Source organism: Oncorhynchus mykiss, chromosome 24 (assembly GCF_013265735.2).
Source record: "Oncorhynchus mykiss isolate Arlee chromosome 24, USDA_OmykA_1.1, whole genome shotgun sequence".
NCBI classification, from domain to species: Eukaryota; Metazoa; Chordata; class Actinopteri; order Salmoniformes; family Salmonidae; genus Oncorhynchus; species Oncorhynchus mykiss.
In genome coordinates this window covers 42,547,423-42,569,067 of record NC_048588.1, presented here as the reverse complement: position 1 = coordinate 42,569,067, position 21,645 = coordinate 42,547,423, and the positions used below count along the sequence as shown (strand labels likewise).

General features: G+C 46.5%; 1 protein-coding gene across 14 annotated transcripts in view; it reads left to right on the top strand.

Moving 5' to 3' along the window:
* The window catches only part of aplp2 (amyloid beta (A4) precursor-like protein 2), a 141,250-nt gene that overhangs the window by 104,716 nt on the left and 14,889 nt on the right, over positions 1 to 21,645 (top strand). For 7 of the 14 annotated variants that reach the window (XM_036961453.1, XM_036961452.1, XM_036961441.1 and 4 more), the window contains 3 exons: positions 921 to 1,094; positions 14,220 to 14,255; positions 20,377 to 20,459. In XM_036961453.1, coding sequence (XP_036817348.1) covers positions 921 to 1,094; positions 14,220 to 14,255; positions 20,377 to 20,459 — 293 coding nt within the window. The remainder of the gene's footprint in view (positions 1 to 920; positions 1,095 to 14,219; positions 14,256 to 20,376; positions 20,460 to 21,645) is intronic. The other 7 variants (XM_036961448.1, XM_036961451.1, XM_036961447.1 and 4 more) reach the window with 1 other exon arrangement.

Here is a 21,645-nt window from a genome sequence, read left to right as displayed (position 1 = left end):
ACCTCAGTACTGGGACCCCGTGTATATGTAGACAAGTTATCGTTACTCAGTACTGGTACCCAGTGTATATATAGACATGTTATCATTACTCAGTACTGGGACCCAGTGTATATATAGACAAGTTATCATTACTCAGTACTGGTACCCAGTGTATATATAGACAAGTTATCGTTACTCAGTACTGGTACCCAGTGTATATATAGACAAGTTATTATTACTCAGTACTGGTACCCAGTATGTATATATATATATAGACAAGTTATCATTACTCAGTACTGGTACCCTGTATGTATATATATAGACAAGTTATCATTACTCAGTACTGGTACCCAGTATATATATAGACATGTTATCATTACTCAGTACTGGTACCCAGTGTATATATAGACAAGTTATCATTACTCAGTACTGGTACCCAGTATATATATAGACATGTTATCATTACTCAGTACTGGTACCCAGTATATATATAGACATGTTATCATTACTCAGTACTGGTACCCAGTATATATATAGACATGTTATCATTACTCAGTACTGGTACCCAGTGTATATATAGACAAGTTATCATTACTCAGTACTGGTACCCAGTGTATATATAGACAAGTTATCATTACTCAGTACTGGTACCCAGTGTATATATAGACAAGTTATCATTACTCAGTACTGGTACCCAGTATATATATAGACAAGTTATCATTACTCAGTACTGGGACCCAGTGTATATATAGACAAGTTATCATTATTCATTGTGGATTTATTTCTCATGTTATTATTTTTCAAATATATATTTTTTAATTGTTGGGAAGGGCCCGTAAGTAAGCAATTCACTGTTCGTCTACACCTTTTTCTTTACAAAGTGACAGATAAAACGATTTCCATGATTTTCATCTCCTCCTCCTCACTTCCTGTCCTCCTAGATGAGTTGCTTCAGGAGCAGAGGGCAGACATGGACCAGTTCCTGTCGTCTATCTCAGAGTCTCAGCCGGACGTTACCGTGTCATCAGAGGAGAGTGTGGAGCTTCCGGTCTCCGAAGGGAAACCCTACCGCCCCTTCCAGGTCACCTCCCTGGGGTCGCGACCTGAACCAGAGGGTGAGACCTAGACTAAAACCCTGTGTCATACCCTACACCCCTCTCAACCAAGTGTGCACTTGCTCACTCACTTGCTCACAGAAATCCGGGTAGAACTGTAAACTCACTCTAACCAAGGTAACCATGGTTACACTACATAAGTCCATGAGGGGTAGTGAACGAGTGCGCACTTTAAGGAGAATCGTTGAGAATGGAAGTGCAGTTCTAGTCCTGGTCCTAGTACTGGGCAGTATTGTAGACAACTAAAAGCCTGGTCCTAGTACTGGGCAGTATTGTAGACAACTAAAAGCCTGGTCCTAGTACTGGGCAGTATTGTAGACAACTAAAAGCCTGGTCCTAGTACTGGGCAGTATTGTAGACAACTAAAAGCCTGGTCCTAGTACTGGGCAGTATTGTAGACAACTAAAAGCCCTGTCCTAGTACTGGGTAGTATTGTAAACAACTAAAAGCCTGGTCCTAGTACTGGACAGTATTGTAGACAACTAAAAGCCTGGTCCTAGTACTGGTCAGTATTGTAGACAACTAAAAGCCTGGTCCTAGTACTGGGCAGTATTGTAGACAACTAAAGCCTGGTCCTGGGCAGTATTGTAGACAACTAAAGCCTGGTCCTAGTACTGGGCAGTATTGTAGACAACTAAAAGCCTGGTCCTAGTACTGGGCAGTATTGTAGACAACTAAAAGCCTGGTCCTAGTACTGGGTAGTATTGTAGACAACTAAAAGCCTGGTCCTAGTACTGGGCAGTATTGTAGACAACTAAAAGCCTGGTCCTAGTACTGGGCAGTATTGTAGACAACTAAAAGCCTGGTCCTAGTACTGGGCAGTATTGTAGACAACTAAAAGCCTGGTCCTAGTACTGGGCAGTATTGTAGACAACTAAAGCCTGGTCCTGGGCAGTATTGTAGACAACTAAAGCCTGGTCCTAGTACTGGGCAGTATTGTAGACAACTAAAAGCCTGGTCCTAGTACTGGGCAGTATTGTAGACAACTAAAAGCCTGGTCCTAGTACTGGGCAGTATTGTAGACAACTAAAAGCTTGGTCCTAGTACTGGGTAGTATTGTAGACAACTAAAAGCCTGGTCCTAGTACTGGGCAGTATTGTAGACAACTAAAAGCCTGGTCCTAGTACTGGGCAGTATTGTAGACAACTAAAAGCCTGGTCCTAGTACTGGGCAGTATTGTAAACAACTAAAAGCCTGGTCCTAGTACTGGGCAGTATTGTAGACAACTAAAGCCTGGTCCTAGTACTGGGCAGTATTGTAGACAACTAACGCCTGGTACTGGGCAGTATTGTAGTCAGATAAAGCCTGGTCCTAGTACTGAGCCGTATTGTAGACAACTAACGCCTGGTACTGGGCAGTATTGTAGTCAGATAAAGCCTGGTCCTAGTACTGAGCAGTATTGTAGTCAGATAAAGCCTGGTCCTAGTACTGAGCAGTATTGTAGTCAGATAAAGCCTGGTCCTAGTACTGAGCAGTATTGTAGTCAGATAAAGCCTGGTCCTAGTACTGAGCAGTATTGTAGACAACTAAAGCCTGGTACTGAGCAGTATTGTAGTCAGATAAAGCCTGTTATCAGTGTTACCTAAGTATGGAAGACAAAACAACAGCATAGGACCTTGATTCACTGGAACACTGAGCTGTCCCACAGTTCGAGGGACACTAATGTACTCTGTGTGACTGGAGGAGAGGAGGGAAGATCAGAGAAGAGTGTTGTTTTAGATGTGGAGCCGTGTGGTTGTTGTGGCTCATATCTGAGCCAGCATGGCTCCCAGCCTTCAACATAATGCCATTGGAGTTCAGAGAAACTCACAAAGCCTCCGGCTCTGCTGCAGCTGGAGCTGAACAAAACATTTTGAACATGAACGACCAGCCTCGTTATCTCCTCGTCAGTAATACTGCTACAGCACCACCCTCGTTATCTCCTCGTCAGTAATACTGCTACAGCACCACCCTCGTTATCTCCTCGTCAGTACTACTGCTACAGCACCACCCTCGTTATCTCCCTGTCAGTACTACTGCTACAGCACCACCCTCGTTATCTCCTCGTCAGTAATACTGCTACTGCACCACCCTCGTTATCTCCTAGTGTCAGTAATACTGCTACAGCACCACCCTCGTTATCTCCTCGTCAGTAATACCTCTACAGCACCACCCTCGTTATCTCCTCGTCAGTAATACTGCTACAGCACTACCCTCGTTATCTCCTCGTCAGTACTACTGCTACAGCACCACCCTCGTTATCTCCTCGTCAGTACTACTGCTACAGCACCACCCTTGTTATCTCCTCGTCAGTACTACTGCTACAGCACCACACTCGTTATCTCCCAGTGTAAGTAATACTGCTACAGCACCACACTCGTTATCTCCCAGTGTCAGTAATACTGCTACAGCACCACACTCGTTATCTCACAGTGTCAGTAATACTGTTACAGCACCACCCTCGTTATCTCCTCGTCAGTAATACTGTTACAGCACCACCCTTGTTATCTCCTCGTCAGTACTACTGCTACAGCACCACACTCGTTATCTCCCAGTGTCAGTAATACTGCTACAGCACCACACTCGTTATCTCCCAGTGTCAGTAATACTGCTACAGCACCACCCTCGTTATCTCCTCGTCAGTAATACTGCTACAGCACCACACTCGTTATCTCCTCGTCAGTAATACTGCTACAGCACCACCCTCGTTATCTCCTCGTCAGTAATACCGCTGCAGCACCACCCTCGTTATCTCCTCGTCAGTAATACTGCTACAGCACCACCCTCGTTATCTCCTCGTCAGTAATACTGCTACAGCACCACCCTCGTTATCTCCTCGTCAGTAATACTGCTACAGCACCACCCTCGTTATCTCCTCGTCAGTAATACTGCTACTGCACCACCCTCGTTATCTCCTAGTGTCAGTAATACTGCTACAGCACCACCCTCGTTATCTCCTCGTCAGTAATACCTCTACAGCACCACCCTCGTTATCTCCTCGTCAGTAATACTGCTACAGCACTACCCTCGTTATCTCCTCGTCAGTACTACTGCTACAGCACCACCCTCGTTATCTCCTCGTCAGTACTACTGCTACAGCACCACCCTTGTTATCTCCTTGTCAGTACTACTGCTACAGCACCACACTCGTTATCTCCCAGTGTCAGTAATACTGCTACAGCACCACACTCGTTATCTCCCAGTGTCAGTAATACTGCTACAGCACCACACTCGTTATCTCCCAGTGTCAGTAATACTGTTACAGCACCACCCTCGTTATCTCCTCGTCAGTAATACTGTTACAGCACCACCCTTGTTATCTCCTCGTCAGTACTACTGCTACAGCACCACACTCGTTATCTCCCAGTGTCAGTAATACTGCTACAGCACCACACTCATTATCTCCCAGTGTCAGTAATACTGCTACAGCACCACCCTCGTTATCTCCTCGTCAGTAATACTGCTACAGCACCACACTCGTTATCTCCTCGTCAGTAATACTGCTACAGCACCACCCTCGTTATCTCCTCGTCAGTAATACCGCTGCAGCACCACCCTCGTTATCTCCTCGTCAGTAATACTGCTACAGCACCACCCTCGTTATCTCCCCGTCAGTACTACTGCTACAGCACCACCCTCGTTATCTCCCCGTCAGTACTACTGCTACAGCACCACCCTCGTTATCTCCTCGTCAGTAATACTGCTACAGCACCACACTTGTTATCTCCTCGTCAGTAATACTGCTACAGCACCACCCTCGTTATCTCCTCGTCAGTAATACCGCTGCAGCACCACCCTCGTTATCTCCTCGTCAGTAATACTGCTACAGCACCACCCTCGTTATCTCCCCATCAGTACTACTGCTACAGCACCACCCTCGTTATCTCCTCGTCAGTAATACCGCTGCAGCACCACCCTCGTTATCTCCTCGTCAGTAATACTGCTACAGCACCACCCTCGTTATCTCCTCGTCAGTAATACCGCTGCAGCACCACCCTTGTTATCTCCTCGTCAGTAATACCGCTGCAGCACCACCCTCGTTATCTCCCCGTCAGTACTACTGCTACAGCACCACACTCGTTATCTCCCCGTCAGTACTACTGCTACAGCACCACCATCGTTATCTCCTCATCAGTAATACTGCTACAGCACCACCCTCGTTATCTCCTCGTCAGTAATACTGCTACAGCACCACCCTCGTTATCTCCTCGTCAGTAATACCGCTGCAGCACCACCCTTGTTATCTCCTCGTCAGTAATACCGCTGCAGCACCACCCTCGTTATCTCCCCGTCAGTACTACTGCTACAGCACCACACTCGTTATCTCCCCGTCAGTACTACTGCTGCAGCACCACCCTCGTTATCTCCTCGTCAGTAATACTGCTACAGCACCACCCTCGTTATCTCCTAGTGTCAGTAATACTGCTACAGCACCACCCTCGTTATCTCCTAGTGTCAGTAATACTGCTACAGCACCACCCTCGTTATCTCCTAGTGTCAGTAATACTGCTACAGCACCACCCTCGTTATCTCCTCGTCAGTAATACTGCTACAGCACCACCCTCGTTATCTCCTAGTGTCAGTAATACTGCTACAGCACCACACTCGTTATCTCCCAGTGTCAGTAATACTGCTACAGCACCACACTCGTTATCTCCCAGTGTCAGTAATACTGTTACAGCACCACCCTCGTTATCTCCTCGTCAGTAATACTGTTACAGCACCACCCTTGTTATCTCCTCGTCAGTACTACTGCTACAGCACCACACTCGTTATCTCCCAGTGTCAGTAATACTGCTACAGCACCACACTCGTTATCTCCCAGTGTCAGTAATACTGCTACAGCACCACCCTCGTTATCTCCTCGTCAGTAATACTGCTACAGCACCACACTCGTTATCTCCTCGTCAGTAATACTGCTACAGCACCACACTCGTTATCTCCCAGTGTCAGTAATATTGTTACAGCACCACCCTCGTTATCTCCTAGTGTCAGTACTACTGCTACAGCACCACCCTCGTTATCTCCTAGTGTCAGTACTACTGTTACAGCACCACCCTCGTTATCTCCTCGTCAGTAATACTGCTGCAGCACCACCCTCGTTATCTCCTCGTCAGTAATACTGCTGCAGCACCACCCTCGTTATCTCCTCGTCAGTAATACTGCTGCAGCACCACCCTTGTTATCTCCTCGTCAGTAATTCTGCTGCAGCACCACCCTCGTTATCTCCTCATCAGTAATACTGCTGCAGCACCACCCTCGTTATCTCCTTGTCAGTAATACCGCTGCAGCACCACACTCGTTATCTCCTAGTGTCAGTAATACTGCTACAGCACCACCCTCGTTATCTCCTAGTGTCAGTAATACTGCTACAGCACCACCCTCGTTATCTCCTAGTGTCAGTAATACTGCTACAGCACCACCCTCGTTATCTCCTCGTCAGTAATACTGCTACAGCACCACCCTCGTTATCTCCTAGTGTCAGTAATACTGCTACAGCACCACACTCGTTATCTCCCAGTGTCAGTAATACTGCTACAGCACCACACTCGTTATCTCCCAGTGTCAGTAATACTGTTACAGCACCACCCTCGTTATCTCCTCGTCAGTAATACTGTTACAGCACCACCCTTGTTATCTCCTCGTCAGTACTACTGCTACAGCACCACACTCGTTATCTCCCAGTGTCAGTAATACTGCTACAGCACCACACTCGTTATCTCCCAGTGTCAGTAATACTGCTACAGCACCACCCTCGTTATCTCCTCGTCAGTAATACTGCTACAGCACCACACTCGTTATCTCCTCGTCAGTAATACTGCTACAGCACCACACTCGTTATCTCCCAGTGTCAGTAATATTGTTACAGCACCACCCTCGTTATCTCCTAGTGTCAGTACTACTGCTACAGCACCACCCTCGTTATCTCCTAGTGTCAGTACTACTGTTACAGCACCACCCTCGTTATCTCCTCGTCAGTAATACTGCTGCAGCACCACCCTCGTTATCTCCTCGTCAGTAATACTGCTGCAGCACCACCCTCGTTATCTCCTCGTCAGTAATACTGCTGCAGCACCACCCTTGTTATCTCCTCGTCAGTAATTCTGCTGCAGCACCACCCTCGTTATCTCCTCATCAGTAATACTGCTGCAGCACCACCCTCGTTATCTCCTTGTCAGTAATACCGCTGCAGCACCACCCTCGTTATCTCCTCGTCAGTACTACTGCTGCAGCACCACCCTCGTTATCTCCTCATCAGTAATACTGCTGCAGCACCACCCTCGTTATCTCCTCGTCAGTACTACTGCTGCAGCACCACCCTCGTTATCTCCTCATCAGTAATACTGCTGCAGCACCACCCTCGTTATCTCCTTGTCAGTAATACCGCTGCAGCACCACCCTCGTTATCTCCTTGTCAGTAATACCGCTGCAGCACCACCCTCGTTATCTCCTCGTCAGTAATACTGCTACAGCATCACCCTCGTTATCTCCTTGTCAGTAATACTGCTGCAGCACCACCCTCGTTATCTCCTCGTCAGTAATACTGCTACAGCATCACCCTCGTTATCTCCTTGTCAGTAATACTGCTGCAGCACCACCCTCGTTATCTCCTCGTCAGTAATACTGCTGCAGCACCACCCTCGTTATCTCCTCATCAGTAATACTGCTGCAGCACCACCCTCGTTATCTCCTCGTCAGTAATACCGCTGCAGCACCACCCTCGTTATCTCCTCGTCAGTAATACTGCTGCAGCACCACCCTCGTTATCTCCTCGTCAGTAATACTGCTACAGCACCACCCTCGTTATCTCCTCGTCAGTAATACTGCTGCAGCACCCCCCTCGTTATCTCCTCGTCAGTAATACTGCTACAGTACCACCCTCATTATCTCCTCGTCAGTAATACTGCTACAGCACCACCCTCGTTATCTCCTCGTCAGTAAGAGGACTCCATGGCCAGGAATGTTGGTTAAGTTTAAATGATAAATGAATCATAATGTTGGTTAGGTTTAAATGATAAATGAATCCTAATGTGAAGACATTGGATTTAAAAGATATGTGCCTAGACTGTAAGGAATATGGTGGAAGGAAACTCTCTGGCCCGTGTTTACACCAATCAGCTCTATTCACTTTATAATTAAGATGATTCAAGCACCTATACATTACACACAAGTCATGATCCATTTCTTTACTTGTTTATGTAAAATCAAACGTGTATCTCTGACTAATTCCTTCAAATAGGGTTAATACGATCATTTTTATTTGACCTTTATTTAACTAGACAAGTCAGTTAAGAACAAATTCTTATTTACAATGACGTCCTAGGAACAGTGGGTTAACTGCCTTGTTCAGGGGGCAAAACGACAGATTTGTACCTTGTCAGCTCGGGGATTTGAACTTGCAACCTTTTGGATACTAGTGCAACGCTCTAACCACTAGGCTACCCTGCCGCCCCTCCACTCTAACCACTAGGCTACCCTGCCGCCTCTACACTCTAACCACTAGGCTACCTGCCGCCTCTACACTCTAACCACTAGGCTACCCTGCCGCCCCTCCACTCTAACCACTAGGCTACCCTGCCGCCCCTCCACTCTAACCACTAGGCTACCCTGCCGCCCCTCTACTCTAACCACTAGGCTACCCTGCCGCCTCTACACTCTAACCACTAGGCTACTCTGCCGCCTCTACACTCTAACCACTAGGCTACCCTGCCGCCTCTACACTCTAACCACTAGGCTACCCTGCCGCCTCTACACTCTAACCACTAGGCTACCCTGCCGCCTCTACACTCTAACCACTAGGCTACCCTGCCGCCTCTACACTCTAACCACTAGGCTACCCTGCCGCCTCTACACTCTAACCACTAGGCTACCCTGCCGCCTCTACACTCTAACCACTAGACTACCCTGCCGCCCCTCCACTCTAACCACTAGGCTACCCTGCCGCCCCTCCACTCTAACCACTAGGCTACCCTGCCGCCTCTACACTCTAACCACTAGGCTACCCTGCCGCCTCTACACTCTAACCACTAGGCTACCCTGCCGCCCCTCCACTCTAACCACTAGGCTACCCTGCCGCCCCTCCACTCTAACCACTAGGCTACCCTGCCGCCCCTCCACTCTAACCACTAGGCTACCCTGCCGCCCCTCCACTCTAACCACTAGGCTACCCTGCCGCCCCTCCACTCTAACCACTAGGCTACCCTGCCGCCCCTCCACTCTAACCACTAGGCTACCCTGCCGCCCCTCCACTCTAACCACTAGGCTACCCTGCCGCCCCTCCACTCTAACCACTAGGCTACCCTGCCGCCCCTCTACTCTAACCACTAGGCTACCCTGCCGCCCCTCCACTCTAACCACTAGGCTACCCTGCCGCCCCTCCACTCTAACCACTAGGCTACCCTGCCGCCCCTCCACTCTAACCACTAGGCTACCCTGCCGCCCCTCCACTCTAACCACTAGGCTACCCTGCCGCCCCTCCACTCTAACCACTAGGCTACCCTGCCGCCCCTCCACTCTAACCACTAGGCTACCCTGCCGCCTCTACACTCTAACCACTAGGCTACCCTGCCGCCCCTCCACTCTAACCACTAGGCTACCCTGCCGCCCCTACACTCTAACCACTAGGCTACCCTGCCGCCTCTACACTCTAACCACTAAGCTACCCTGCCGCTCCTCCACTCTAACCACTAGGCTACCCTGCCGCCCCTCCACTCTAACCACTAGGGTACGCTGCCGCCCCTCCACTCTAACCACTAGGCTACCCTGCGTTCCAGAGAAGTGGTCGTTCAGGTTTCTCAAGCCCGATGACAGTTGTCCACAGACAAAGGATATCCTCTCCACGAACGCCTAGGATGCAATGGTAGAAACCCGACCCAGTGTCACAGGCCTCAGGTTTGAATAAACAGCCATCCTTGCCTGTCAGAACTGGAAAGGTCACTCTGTAAACATGCCCCTTGACCTCTTCAAGGTATTTCCACAGCTCACACTGCTCCTAATGCCCTGCCAGGTTGACTCTGTAAACATGCCCCTTGACCTCTTCAAGGTATTTCCACAGCTCACACTGCTCCTAATGCCCTGCCAGGTTGACTCTGTAAACATGCCCCTTTACCTCTTCAAGGTATTTCCACAGCTCACACTGCACCTAATAACCTGCCAGGTTGACTCTGTAAACATGCCCCTTGACCTCTTCAAGGTATTTCCACAGCTCACACTGCTCCTAATGCCCTGCCAGGTTGACTCTGTAAACATGCCCCTTGACCTCTTCAAGGTATTTCCACAGCTCACACTGCTCCTAATGCCCTGCCAGGTTGACTCTGTAAACATGCCCCTTTACCTCTTCAAGGTATTTCCACAGCTCACACTGCTCCTAATGCCCTGCCAGGTTGACTCTGTAAACATGCCCCTTGACCTCTTCAAGGTATTTCCACAGCTCACACTGCACCTAAGGCCCTGCCAGGTTGACTCTGTAAACATGCCCCTTGACCTCTTCAAGGTATTTCCACAGCTCCCACTGCACCTAATGCCCTGCCAGGTTGACTCTGGATAGTAACCTCAGATACAATCTTCGATGCAAGGAAGCTATATTTCTGAAGCGCTGGTCAAGATGATTGCTGGATTCATTGTTCTGGCATCTTTCTGGGGTGCTGCTGGTCCATGGCTGGTGACTCTGTAAACATGCCCCTTGACCTCTTCAAGGTACAGTGCCTTGCGAAAGTATTCGGCCCCCTTGAACTTTGCGACCTTTTGCCACATTTCAGGCTTCAAACATAAAGATATAAAACTGTATTTTTTTTGTGAAGAATCAACAACAAGTGGGACACAATCATGAAGTGGAACGACATTTATTGGATATTTCAAACTTTTTTAACAAATCAAAAACTGAAAAATTGGGCGTGCAAAATTATTCAGCCCCCTTAAGTTAATACTTTGTAGCGCCACCTTTTGCTGCGATTACAGCTGTAAGTCGCTTGGGGTATGTCTCTATCAGTTTTGCACATCGAGAGACTGAATTTTTTTCCCATTCCTCCTTGCAAAACAGCTCGAGCTCAGTGAGGTTGGATGGAGAGCATTTGTGAACAGCAGTTTTCAGTTCTTTCCACAGATTCTCGATTGGATTCAGGTCTGGACTTTGACTTGGCCATTCTAACACCAGGATATGTTTATTTTTGAACCATTCCATTGTAGATTTTGCTTTATGTTTTGGATCATTGTCTTGTTGGAAGACAAATCTCCGTCCCAGTCTCAGGTCTTTTGCAGACTCCATCAGGTTTTCTTCCAGAATGGTCCTGTATTTGGCTCCATCCATCTTCCCATCAATTTTAACCATCTTCCCTGTCCCTGCTGAAGAAAAGCAGGCCCAAACCATGATGCTGCCACCACCATGTTTGACAGTGGGGATGGTGTGTTCAGCTGTGTTGCTTTTACGCCAAACATAACGTTTTGCATTGTTGCCAAAAAGTTCAATTTTGGTTTCATCTGACCAGAGCACCTTCTTCCACATGTTTGGTGTGTCTCCCAGGTGGCTTGTGGCAAACTTTAAACAACACTTTTAATGGATATCTTTAAGAAATGGCTTTATTCTTGCCACTCTTCCGTAAAGGCCAGATTTGTGCAATATACAACTGATTGTTGTCCTATGGACAGAGTCTCCCACCTCAGATGTAGATCTCTGCAGTTCATCCAGAGTGATCATGGGCCTCTTGGCTGCATCTGTGATCAGTCTTCTCCTTGTATGAGCTGAAAGTTTAGAGGGACGGCCAGGTCTTTGTAGATTTGCAGTGGTCTGATACTCCTTCCATTTCAATATTATCGCTTGCACAGTGCTCCTTGGGATGTTTAAAGCTTGGGAAACCTTTTTGTATCCAAATCCGGCTTTAAACTTCTTCACAACAGTTTCTCGGACCTGCCTGGTGTGTTCCTTGTTCTTCATGATGCTCTCTGCGCTTTTAACGGACCTCTGAGACTATCACAGTGCAGGTGCATTTATACGGAGACTTGATTACACACAGGTGGATTGTATTTATCATCATTAGTCATTTAGGTCAACATTGGATCATTCAGAGATCCTCACTGAACTTCTGGAGAGAGTTTGCTGCACTGAAAGTAAAGGGGCTGAATAATTTTGCACGCCCAATTTTTCAGTTTTTGATTTGTTAAAAAAGTTTGAAATATCCAATAAATGTTGTTCCACTTCATGATTGTGTCCCACTTGTTGTTGATTCTTCACAAAAAAATACAGTTTTATATCTTTATGTTTGAAGCTTGAAATGTGGCAAAAGGTCGCAAAGTTCCAGGGGGCCGAATACTTTCGCAAGGCACTGTATTTCTGCAGCTCGCCCTGGGCAGGTTGACCCTTGGCCTGGACAGTGATCTTAGACACAGTCTTTAATGTGAGGAAGCACTGGTTGAGATGATTGCTGGATTCATCGTTCTGGCATCTTCCTGGGGGATCCTGGGGGATCCTGCTGGTCCACGGCTGCACTCTCTGATTTGCTGAAGTACAAAATACTCTGCTTCCCTTATCAGTGGCTCGATCTCTGTTGAGCGAATGGCCATAGACACACCCGGGTCTATCAGGCAAGCTGCTACAGGGGTCGAAGCTGCCAGAGGAATCAGTATGAACGTGAAGTCCTCACAGTGACTTCAGGAGAACCTGTACCAAAAGTTTTGCAACGCTAGTTGACTCGAAGTGTGCCTCCACGGTTGAGAAGACACGGCAACACATCAGACAGCAACTGGCTGAAAGTTCACAAGCTGTTCTAGCTTGGTCCAGTCACGCTCCGTGATCGTCTTCACATTTCTGCCCTGTTAGCTAGTGATCGTCTTCAGATTTTTCTGCCCCGTTAGCTAGTGATCGTCTTCAGATTTCTGCCCCGTTAGCTAGTGATCGTCTTCAGATTTCTGCCCTGTTAGCTAGTGATCGTCTTCAGATTTCTGCCCCGTTAGCTAGTGATCGTCTTCAGATTTCTGCCCCGTTAGCTAGTGATCGTCTTCAGATTTCTGCCCCGTTAGCTAGTGATCGTCTTCAGATTTCTGCCCTGTTAGCTAGTGATCGTCTTCAGATTTCTGCCCCGTTAGCTAGTGATCGTCTTCAGATTTCTGCCCCGTTAGCTAGTGATCGTCTTCAGATTTCTGCCCCGTTAGCTAGTGATCGTCTTCAGATTTCTGCCCCGTTAGCTAGTGATCGTCTTCAGATTTCTGCCCCGTTAGCTAGTGATCGTCTTCAGATTTCTGCCCCGTTAGCTAGTGATCATTTTATTTGAAACATCGCCATCTACTGGCAGCATTTCCCAACCAGATTCAGAAGTTCAAAAACCCTAATAGAAAAAAATGGAATACCACATTAGATTTTTGCCAATAGATTTGAATTTAATTTAATTTAGTTTTATTTTAGATTGTTTTGCAGTCAGAGTTTCAGAATAGTTTGTTTTGAAACTGTTATTTCAGTTTACTAAAGTTTTTCCAATTTTAGTTTTTATTTTAGTGTCAGTTTTTGTTTACTATAATAACCTTGAAGTGTTCTATTTCTGGAACCGTTTGTCTTTTAAATCTCTCTCTCTGTCGCTCTCTGTCGCGCTCTCTCTCTCTCTGTCGGGCTCTCTGTCGAGTGTTCGCGCTCTCTCTCTGTCGCTCGCTCTTTCTGTCGCTCTCTCTGTCGCTCTCTGTCGCGCTCTCTCTGTCGAGTGTTCTCTCTCTCTCTCTGTCGAGTGCCTTCTTTCTGTCGAGTGCTCTCTCTCTCTGTCGAGTGCTCTCTCTCTCTGTCGAGTGCTCTCTCTCTCTGTCGAGTGCTCTCTCTCTCTGTCGAGTGCTCTCTCTCTCTGTCGAGTGCTCTCTCTCTCTCTGTCGGGCGCTCTCTCTCTCTGTCGCTCTCTCTGTCGAGTGTTCTCTCTGTCGAGTGTTCTCTCTCTCTCTCTCTGTCTCTCTGTCTCTCTCTCTGTCTCTCTCTCTCTCGCTGTCTCTCTATCTCGCTCTCTCTCTGTCGCGCTCTCTCTGAGATTAACTTGGGGGAAGCTTCCCTGCAGGACTCCTTGGCTGCTCCATCATTGAACACTGCTTGATAATCCTGCCTTTTCTCTTCTCACCTGGGTTTCTCTTTTTCTCTTTCCGTTTCTTTCCCTTTTTCTGTTGCTCATTCCTGTTGCCTAGGCGATCTATCAGACTCCCCACGTGCCTTCAAGAAAGGTTGGTGTCTCTCCCTCTCCTCTTATTTTCTCCATCTCTCCCTCTCCTCTTTCTTCCCTCCCCCTCTCCTCTTTCTTCCCTCTCCTCTTTCTTCCCTCCCCCTCTCCTCTTTCTTCCCTCTCCTCTTTCTTCTCTCCCCCTCTCCTCTTTCTTCCCTCCCCCTCTCCTCTTTCTTCCCTCTCCTCTTTCTTCCCTCCCCCTCTCCTCTTTCTTCCCTCCCCCTCTCCTCTTTCTTCCCTCTCCTCTTTCTTCCCTCTCCCTCTCCTCTTTCGTCCCTCTCCCTCTCCTCTTTCGTCCCTCTCCTCTTTCGTCCCTCTCCTCTTTCGTCCCTCTCCTCTTTTGTCCCTCTCCTCTTTCTTCCCTCTCCTCTTTCTTCCCTCCCCCTCTCCTCTTTCTTCCCTCTCCTCTTTCTTCCCTCTCCTCTTTCTTCCCTCCCCCTCTCCTCTTTCTTCCCTCCTCTTTCTTCCCTCCCCCTCTCCTCTTTCTTCCCTCCCCCTCTCCTCTTTCTTCCCTCCCCCTCTCCTCTTTCGCCCCTCTCCTCTTTCGCCCCTCTCCTCTTTCGCCCCTCTCCTCTCCTCTTTCTTCCCTCCATCTCTCCATCACTATTCTCTGTTTCTCTTATTCTATTTCAGTCCCCTCTCTATTAATTATCCATTCAACTGTTATGATTACCCCAAAGGGGGGTGGGGGAATCACGTGTCATATGTCAAATTACAGTCTGGTCAAAGTAGGGCACTAATAGGGTATCAAAGTAGGGCAGTAATAGGGTATCAAAAGTAGGGCACTACATTTGGGCTCCCGAGTGGCACAGCGGTCTAAGACACTGCATCTCAGTGCGTCACTACAGTCCCTGGTTCAAATCCCGGCTGTATCACATCCGGCCGTGGTAGGGCGGCACACAATTGGCCCAGCGTCGCGCCTAGGCCGTCATTGTAAAATAAGAATTTGTTCTTAACTAGTTAAAGGTTAAATAAATAAATATATAAAAACATAGGGAATAGGGCATCAGTAGTGACACTAGAGACCGTCCTACTTTCTGTTATTTCCTCTCCTCCACTGCCTCTCTCTCGCGCTGTCGCTCGCTCTTTTGCTCGCTCTTTCTCTCGCTCGCTCGCTCTTTCTCTCGCTAGCTCTCTCTCGCTAGCTCTCTCTCGCTCGCTCTTTCTCTCGCTAGCTCGCTCACTCGCTCTTTCTCTCGCTAGCTCTCTCTTGCTATCTCTCTCGCTAGCTCGCTCTTTCGCTCGCTCGCTCGCTCCGTCTCTCGCTCTGTGTAAAGAGACTAGAGAAACCATTTTCTCCACTCTCCTCTCTCCCAAGTCGTCATCACATCCTCCAGTCCATTTGTCAAAGTAATTTTCCTAATTGTTTCACCCAGTCTCCGGTCTGTTCCCTCCAACCCCTCTCTCCCTCTCTCTCTCCTTCCTTGGCTCTCTGCTTTGGGCAGAGGGTTCCACTGATCCACAGACAGGCGCAAAGTGGCCCAATTTCTCTACTTTCAGAAGGGAATGAGAGGGGGACTTATGTCGGATTTGGGTTTAACATGGTGATCTAGCTGGACTGTGTACGGTCAATCACAGAACCGTGTTTCCACTCTAAATTAGTGCCCATAGGGTTCACTGTATAGGGAATGAGAGTGCTGCCATTTGAGACTGGCCCAATATGACCTCTGTTAATATTCTAGATAAAAGCCAGGGCCTTCACTGTGAATATTCTAGATCAAAGCCAAGGCCTTCACTGTTAATATTCTAGATCAAAGCCAGGGCCTTCACTGTTAATATTCTAGATAAAAGCCAGGGCCTTCACTGTGAATATTCTAGATCAAAGCCAGGGCCTTCACTGTTAATATTCTAGATCAAAGCCAGGGCCTTCACTGTTAATATTCTAGATAAAAGCCAGGGCCTTCACTGTGAATATTCTAGATCAAAGCCAGGGCCTTCACTGTTAATATTCTAGATCAAAGCCAGGGCCTTCACTGTTAATATTCTAGATCAAAGCCAGGGCCTTCACTGTTAATATTCTAGATCAAAGCCAGGGCTTTCACTGTGAATATTGTAGATCAAAGCCAGGGCCTTCACTGTTAATATTCTATATAAAAGCCAGGGCCTTCACTGTTGAATATTCTAGATCAAAGCCAGGGCCTTCACTGTTAATATTCTAGATAAAAGCCAGGGCCTTCACTGTTGAATATTCTAGATAAAAGCCAGGGCCTTCACTGTGAATATTCTAGATAAAAGCCAGGGCCTTCACTGTTAATTTTCTAGATCAAAGCCAAGGCCTTCACTGTGAATATTCTAGATAAAAGCCAGGGCCTTCACTGTGAATATTCTAGATCAAAGCCAGGGCCTTCACTGTTAATATTCTAGATCAAAGCCAGGGCCTTCACTGTTAATATTCTAGATAAAAGCCAGGGCCTTCACTGTTGAATATTCTAGATAAAAGCCAGGGCCTTCACTGTTGAATATTCTAGATAAAAGCCAGGGCCTTCACTGTTGAATATTCTAGATAAAAGCTAGGGCCTTCACTGTTAATATTCTAGATCAAAGCCAGGGCCTTCACTGTGAATATTCTAGATCAAAGCCAGGGCCTTCACTGTGAATATTCTAGATCAAAGCCAGGGCCTTCACTGTGAATATTCTAGATCAAAGCCAGGGCCTTCACTGTTAATATTCTAGATAAAAGCCAGGGCCTTCACTGTTGAATATTCTAGATAAAAGCCAGGGCCTTCACTGTGAATATTCTAGATAAAAGCTAGGGCCTTCACTGTTAATATTCTAGATCAAAGCCAGGGCCTTCACTGTGAATATTCTAGATCAAAGCCAGGGCCTTCACAAAGCCAGGGCCTTCACTGTGAATATTCTAGATCAAAGCCAGGGTCTTCACTGTTAATATTCTAGATCAAAGCCAGGCCTTCACTGTGAATATTCTAGATCAAAGCCAGGGCCTTCACTGTGAATATTCTAGATCAAAGCCAGGGCCTTCACTGTGAATATTCTAGATCAAAGCCAGGGCCTTCACTGTTAATATTCTAGATAAAAGCCAGGGCCTTCACTGTTGAATATTCTAGATAAAAGCCAGGGCCTTCACTGTTAATATTCTAGATAAAAGCCAGGGCCTTCACTGTGAATATTCTAGATCAAAGCCAGGGCCTTCACTGTGAATATTCTAGATCAAAGCCAGGGCCTTCACTGTTAATATTCTAGATCAAAGCCAGGGCCTTCACTGTGAATATTCTAGATCAAAGCCAGGGCCTTCACTGTGAATATTCTAGATCAAAGCCAGGGCCTTTACTGTGAATATTCTAGATCAAAGCCAGGGCCTTCACTGTTAATATTCTAGATCAAAGCCAGGGCCTTCACTGTGAATATTCTAGATCAAAGCCAGGGCTTTCACTGTTAATATTCTAGATCAAAGCCAGGGCCTTCACTGTGAATATTCTAGATCAAAGCCAGGGCCTTCACTGTGAATATTCTAGATCAAAGCCAGGGCCTTCACTGTGAATATTCTAGATCAAAGCCAGGGCCTTCACTGTTAATATTCTAGATCAAAGCCAGGGCCTTCACTGTGAATATTCTAGATCAAAGCCAGGGCCTTCACTGTTGAATATTCTAGATCAAAGCCAGGGCCTTCACTGTTAATATTCTACATCAAAGCCAGGGCCTTCACTGTGAATATTCTAGATCAAAGCCAGGGCCTTCACTGTTGAATATTCTAGATAAAAGCCAGGGCCTTCACTGTTAATATTCTAGATCAAAGCCAGGGCCTTCACTGTTAATATTCTAGATCAAAGCCAGGGCCTTCACTGTTAATATTCTAGATCAAAGCCAGGACCTTCACTGTTAATATTCTAGATAAAAGTGGGGCTTTCAAAGCTCAATCTGATTCATTTGTTCTTCACTGACTTGCCTAGTAAAATAAAGGTACACATTTTTAAAAAGCAGCCAACAAGTGCTCAGCATATGTGGGAACTCCAAGACGGTTGGAAAAGCATACATGTAAACTGTTTTAGTCAACAATGTAAATGTAAACAAACACTGGTTAACATGGTTAAAACAAGCATTGACTCTGAGAGTGGTTACATTTCTCCAGGACGACCATTTGGTTTCTGTTTCATCTGTGGATTTACCCTTTACGGTTGAATTCCAAATGTCACCAACAAAAAGGTCAACAATAGGCCTTCAGCATATGACATTCATTTTTCACCTGTAAATAGCCCTTTTCAGTAGTGCTCAAAGCCATGCCATGAACACAGCATTCATTTTTCACCTGTAAATAGCACTTTTCAGTAGTGCTCAAAGCCATGCCATGAACACAGAATTTATTTGTCAACTTGAATCAATGAGTCCCAATTCCATGACAACACAATCATAAACAACAGAGTAGGGCTGGCTAATACATCCTTAGTTTTTGGGGTCATGCTCAGGTAAAACAATTTGGCTCATCTTTTCTTCCATATTTCCAAGTCCTATTCTTGAAGATCAAGGGGTATAACATTTACTGGAATTACTGGAATTCTGATAGACTTTGGTTTTAATGTAAAGATATAATTTAATCGTATTATTATAATGTAGTAGAAAGCGATGGGTTAGAAGAAGTCTACATAACCAACCCACAAAGTAACATCCATATATGGCCAGCTATGTAAACTTTAACATTGATTTATCCTGCAACAGATGTTGTTCAGTCAGTGACATACATGCTTGTATTCTTCTATTGCCTCTTTAGGGGACAGTAATCGAACAGTAACTGAATGTAATCAGATTACGTTACTGAGTTTAGGTCATCTAAAAGTTACGTTACTGGTTAAAAGTTTGGACATGTAACTAATAACTGTAACAGAATTACATTTAGAAGGTGACCCAGCCAACCCTGGGTATGGCTAAGAGAGCTATGGAATGGAGTGATTTTAGTGCCAACAGAAACTAAATCCTAATTTAGCCAACCCTGACAATCAACACAGACTATTGTTCTCCACTAAGATCAATCATTCAGTAATGGTCTTAACCGTCTTCAGCTCTCTCTCTGTCTCTCTGTCTCTGTCTGTCTCTGTCTCTCTCTCTCTCTCTGTCTTTCTCTCTGTCTCTCTCTCTGTCTCTGTCAGACGTACAGACAGAGAGACGTACAGACAGAGAGACGTACAGACAGAGAGACGTACAGACAGAGAGACGTACAGACAGAGAGACGTACAGACAGAGAGACGTACAGACAGAGAGACGTACAGACAGAGAGACGTACAGACTTTCTGTATGTCTCTCTGTCTGTATCTCTCTCTGTCTGTATGTCTATCTGTCTGTATGTCCCTCTGTGTCTATGTCTGTCTCTCTGTATGTCTCTCTCTCTGATTCTCTCTCTGTCTGTCTCTCTCTGTCTCTGTCTCTCTCTGTTAATTTATTCATGGTGTATCTTCTTTGTGTGTATTTTACAATAGGTTTAGTTTTTAACCGTCTGGTCCCTAGCTTCGTATTTGACTCTATGCTCCAGTTTGTGGCCCCCAGTAGATTATATAAGACTGAACTGAGTTCTGAAAGTTCTTATTAATGAAGAAGGTCAAAGGACCCCATGAAACTGAGTGTTTCCTGTTAAGCTCCGGAACTGAGTGTTTCCTGTTAAGCTCCGGAACTGAGTGTTTCCTGTTAAGCTCCGGAACTGAGTGTTTCCTGTTAAGCTCCGGAACTGAGTGCTTCCTGTTAAGCTCCGGAACTGAGTGCTTCCTGTTAAGCTCCGGAACTGAGTGTTTCCTGTTAAGCTCCGGAACTGAGTGTTTCCTGTTAAGCTCCGGAACTGAGTGTTTCCTGTTAAGCTCCGGAACTGAGTGTTTCCTGTTAAGCTCCGGAACTGAGTGTTTCCTGTTAAGCTCCGGAACTGAGTGTTTCCTGTTAAGCTCCGGAACTGAGTGTTTCCTGTTAAGCTCCGGACTAAAGAGGAAGCCTGGGGCTCTACACAGAGGATGGCGCAAATAATAAGAATGTGGAATATTGAAGGAAGAATTTGATTCAAACAATATCAGCAGTGAGTCCAGTTGGACTACAGTCACACAACCCTCTGTCTCCCTCTCTATTTTCTGTTCCTCCCGATTGGCTGACGTCTAATCCCTGACCTCGAACCTCTCTCCTGCCCCCTACAGGTTCAGGGATGTACGGCCAGGACGGGCTGATCGGAGCCGAGGAGAGGGTCATCAACAGCAAGCCCAAGATCAACAATAACATGGTGAGAGATCTGTCACGGCCGTCTGTTTTTCTGACTGTGCTCCCGTCCGTCCGTCTGTCACCGCTATAGACATCTTGTACACAGTATAACTTCTACAGGTAATAACAGCACAAGTCAGAGTAGACTGCTGATCATCTGATCAATAATCAGTGTCTGAGATCCTCTCTTCTCAACTAATGTATTTCTCCCCCTTAAATACACAGTCTTCAGAGAGTATTCACACCCCTTGACTTTTTATCACATGTTTTTGTGTTACAGCCTGAATTTACAATGTGGATTACATTGAGATATTGTCACTGATCCGACACACAGAAGCAAAATAACGTAAAAGTAGAATTATGTTTTTAGAAATGTTTACAAATTCATTAAAGCTGAAAGGGAAAGGGGGATACCTACTCAGTTGTAGAACAGAAAGGGGGGATACCTAGTCAGTTGTCCAACAGAAAGGGGGATACCTAGTCAGTTGTCCAACAGAAAGGGGGATACCTAGTCAGTTGTCCAACAGAAAGGGGGGATACCTAGTCAGTTGTCCAACAGAAAGGGGGATACCTAGTCAGTTGTAGAACAGAAAGGGGGGATACCTAGTCAGTTGTCCAACAGAAAGGGGGATACCTAGTCAGTTGTCCAACAGAAAGGGGGATACCTAGTCAGTTGTCCAACAGAAAGGGGGATACCTAGTCAGTTGTCCAACAGAAAGGGGGATACCTAGTCAGTTGTCCAACAGAAAGGGGGATACCTAGTCAGTTGTCCAACAGAAAGGGGGGATACCTAGTCAGTTGTCCAACAGAAAGGGGGATACCTAGTCAGTTGTAGAACAGAAAGGGGGGATACCTAGTCAGTTGTCCAACAGAAAGGGGGGATACCTAGTCAGTTGTAGAACAGAAAGGGGGATACCTAGTCAGTTGTCCAACAGAAAGGGGGGATACCTAGTCAGTTGTAGAACAGAAAGGGGGATACCTACTCAGTTGTAGAACAGAAAGGGGGGATACCTAGTCAGTTGTCCAACAGAAAGGGGGATACCTAGTCAGTTGTAGAACAGAAAGGGGGATACCTACTCAGTTGTCCAACAGAAAGGGGGATACCTACTCAGTTGTCCAACAGAAAGGGGGATACCTACTCAGTTGTCCAACAGAAAGGGGGGATACCTAGTCAGTTGTCCAACAGAAAGGGGGATACCTAGTCAGTT